At 39.1% G+C, this 3,757-nt stretch overlaps 1 protein-coding gene across 1 annotated transcript in view; it reads right to left on the reverse strand.

Annotated features, from left to right (window-relative positions):
* NUP214 (nucleoporin 214) overlaps positions 1-3,757 on the reverse strand; it is a 101,526-nt gene that overhangs the window by 49,021 nt on the left and 48,748 nt on the right. Inside the window, exon 23 of the mRNA XM_069069339.1 lies at positions 3,211-3,372. Coding sequence (XP_068925440.1) covers positions 3,211-3,372 — 162 coding nt within the window. The remainder of the gene's footprint in view (positions 1-3,210; positions 3,373-3,757) is intronic.

A 3,757-nucleotide genomic window follows, 5' to 3' on the forward strand; every position in this document is an offset into this window, starting at 1 on the left:
TGTATGTGTATGTGTGTGTATGTGTATATGTATGTGTATGTGTGTGTATGTGTATATGTATGTGTATGTGTATATGTATACATAAATTAAAATATCAGCCTTTAGAGGGAAGAAATTGTTTTTGCTTTTTTCTGTATCCCCAAAGCTTAGCACAAATCCTGGCATATAACAAATGCTTAATAAAGTCTTGTTGATTGATTGGTGACTTGAATGAAGGAATTGGCAGCTGGGGAGATCAGGAAAATCTATAAGTACAAGTGGTACCTAGCTAGGTCTTAGAAGAAAAGAGATTCTATAAGGCAGAAGTGAGAAAGGAATACATTCTATATGTAGGAAGGACAGTTATCAAGAAGGTAGAGTCAGGAAATGTGCGTGAGGTACATAGAGGTCTGTATGATTTGATCATACAGCAAAAGGAAAGGAGCAATATATAACAAGGTCAGAAAGATAGGCTGGGGTAAGTTTGTAAAGTGTTAAGATCTTCAAAAAGATTCAATTGATTCTGTATTATTTTTTATTGATCCTGTTTATAGCTAATTGATTTTGTCCTCTTACTAAGTCATATTTTTTTTCTTTAGAAATCCAGTTCTCACTGAATAGAGCACCAGCCCTGGAGTCAGGAGGACCTGAGTTCAAATCTGACCTCAGACACTTAACACAAAACTAGCCATGTGACCTTGGGCAAGTCACTTAATTCCAACTGCCAAAAAGAAAAAACAAAAAGAAATCCAGTTCTCCTACTAATCACTGTTCTATTCTTGCTTCAAGGAAATCTGCCATCACTCAAGGTGAACACCAGGGAGCCTGGTCTAATATCTTTACACCACCAAGCTATCCTTTGAGAACGTCTGGCTTGTTATCCAAAGATGTTTGGTCCACTATCTTTAACTGTGCAGGTAGACTCAAACAAAGAACATTTCTTAGTCATAGGAGGGAAGGAGAGGGTTATTGCTTGCCCCTCATTTCCAACTTCCAACCAATCTTATCGTTCCCCATGCCTCTGTTTTGTAACCAATCATGCTGTCCTCATCCCCATGATGCTGCCAATCCTGTAAGCAACTGTATTATTTCCTTACCCATTTTGTTCTGTTCTTTGTTCTATTTTTTAAAAAAGGTACCACATTTTGATCTAAGGGTCTTTTGGAGTCATTAGACCTGATTTATTATCAGGTTCATACTCTGCTAATAAACTATTTCCTCAGAGAATATATGCCTCAGCCTACCTTAGTTGAATTTCACTCATGACACTTTTTAAAGGTAACAAGAAGAGTTTATATTTGATCTTAGTGATAGTAGGGAGTCACTGGAGTTTAGTGAGTAAGACAGTAACAAAGTTAGATCTATGCCTAAGGAAAACTACTTTGACAACTTTGTGGAGAATGAATCAGAGTGGAGAGAGATTTGAGGCCATTTCAATAATCTAGATTAAAGGCAATTAAGACTTCAAATATGGGTGCAGCTGTGGAAGCAGGAAGGAGGGTAGAATTAAGAAGTGTTATAGGGGAGAAGTGGCATGATGTGGCAACTAACTGGATTGGGAGAGTGAGGACTCAAGGAGAGTGGCAAGGTTATGATCATGGTAGTGGCCCTGACAAAAATGGGGAAGTATGGAAGGATGAGTTGTGGAGGAAAGATAATGAGTTTTGCTTTGAACATGTCAAATTTGAGATGTTTCCAATATATTCAGACTGAAGGAGAGTACAGGTAGATATATAGATCTTGGAGTCATCTGCATAGAGTTAGTGAAACTAGATGGGGGTCAGGGGGATGAGAGGGAGAGACCAAGAAAAAAGGGAAGGGGAAGAGAGAGAGAGAACAGATGAACCCAGGAGACAGAACTCTAGGGAACACCCACAGTTAAGAACCGTAATAGGGAAGCTGACCCAGCAAAGGAGTCTAAGAAAGAATAGTCAGACAGGCAGGAAGAGAACCAGGAGAGAATTAGGTCACAAAAATCCAAAAAGGAAAGGATTGTAAGATGAGTGTGGTCAACTATGTCAAATGGAACAGAAGGGTCAAGAATGAAGAAGAATGTGATAAGGCCAGGAGTCACACTGCAAAGGGTTGGGAAGTAGGAAAAAGGAGAGGAAGTAAAGACAATCAATGTAGAAAGTTTTTCCACTACGAGTTTGGCTGAGAAGAAGAAATATAAAATGATAGCTTGAGGATATAGTAGGGTCTAGTTGTGGTTTTAGGATGAAGGAGATTTGGACATGTGTAAAAACAAAAGGGAAGGAAACCCATAGATGAGGAGAGACTACAGATTACAGAAGGTGACATGACTGAGGGAAATGACAGAAATGAAGGGAATCAAGAACACACTGAGAAGGGTTGGCTATGGCAAGAAGGATCACCTCATGATCAGAAACTGGAGGAAAGAAGGAGAGCATGAGGGATGACATCAAAGGCTTCTGAGATGAAGAAAAGCAGGGAAGAGGGAGCTCATGTTGAATGGTCTTAATTTGCTCATTAAAGTAAGAGCAGAGATAAAGAGAACCAGGTCTGAATCTCGGCTGATACTCAATAGCTGTGCAACCTGGAGTTGACAAGTCACTTCATCCATTTAGGTCTCAGTTTATTTACCTATAAAATGAAGGTGCTGATGAGATGGGCCCCTAAAGTCCCTGAGCTTTAAATCCAATGATCCTATTGGCTTATTAAATTATTAGATCTTTCTTTTTGTGTCTACACTTTTTAAAGAATACATCCAGGGGCTGGGTGTTCTCACCAAAGTGACTAGAAAGATATGAACATGACTTCAAATAGCTAAAACTGAAATTTTCAGCTTACAACTTGGACATAAGCTATTAATAAGCATGAGACACCAATTACTTAAAATTTAAAATTCCATTACACAGAATTTCAAACAGAATTAGGTTATCAATGAAGTACTAATAATGAACCATTTATGAATTTCCACCTAGAAAAACACCCTTAAGGTAAATTCTTGGAACCAAAGCAGATAAAAAATTACTACAGTAGTTAAGACCTTTATCAAAGAGAATATACTACCCATCTAATTGCATAACCTCCCACACTAGGCACTGCATAAAGAAAACTTCACAGACCAAATCCCTACTTTCTAGGAACTTTCCCCCTAAAACAGAGAAACTCTTGAGAGTGGGGTTTTTCTCTCTGAAGAACAAACAGGTACAGATATAATTCTGATAGCTGATTATCAGACTGAGTACCTATTGGATGTACTCTTACCTGGAACCTGAATGGCCATTTGCCGTCTTAGGGCAGCGGCAGCAGCTGCTTGGGGGGCTGAGATGGTGACAGAGGGACTTGGTGCCCCATGTTTCACAGTTTTGGTTGCAAGCATCGTGCTGTCAGCCCCTTGTGGAACAATTTTGCTGGTAGATGTAGACACTAATTAAAAAAAAGTAGAAAGAAATTTGGATTTAAATAAGAATACTAGTGAAGACAGAGGGGAATCTGATAGCTAAAATGATAAATGTTCCCTTACAGGCTCAGGAATAAAATGTATATATTTCTAGGAACTTAAGCGGAAGAGTGTTCATGAGGCAGAGGCTGGAATTCTGAGTCTGTATTTCCCATAAATTCCACTCAGTCAATATCTTTAACACTGCCCTCTTTGGAAATGAGGAAACTGAGTCTCAGAATTATAAAATGGTCTACCCAGAGTTACACAACTAGCCAGTGGTAGAGCAAGGCTTTGTTCTTGCTTCCAACTTCTAGGCCTCCCTTGATGCCTCATTGTCTATTTCAAATTGACTGTTCCGGTGTCAGCTGC

This window comes from Petaurus breviceps, unplaced genomic scaffold, assembly GCF_028583685.1.
Source record: "Petaurus breviceps papuanus isolate PSGF00001 unplaced genomic scaffold, PetGlider_PUasm1.0 90779, whole genome shotgun sequence".
Classification (NCBI taxonomy): Eukaryota; Metazoa; Chordata; class Mammalia; order Diprotodontia; family Petauridae; genus Petaurus; species Petaurus breviceps.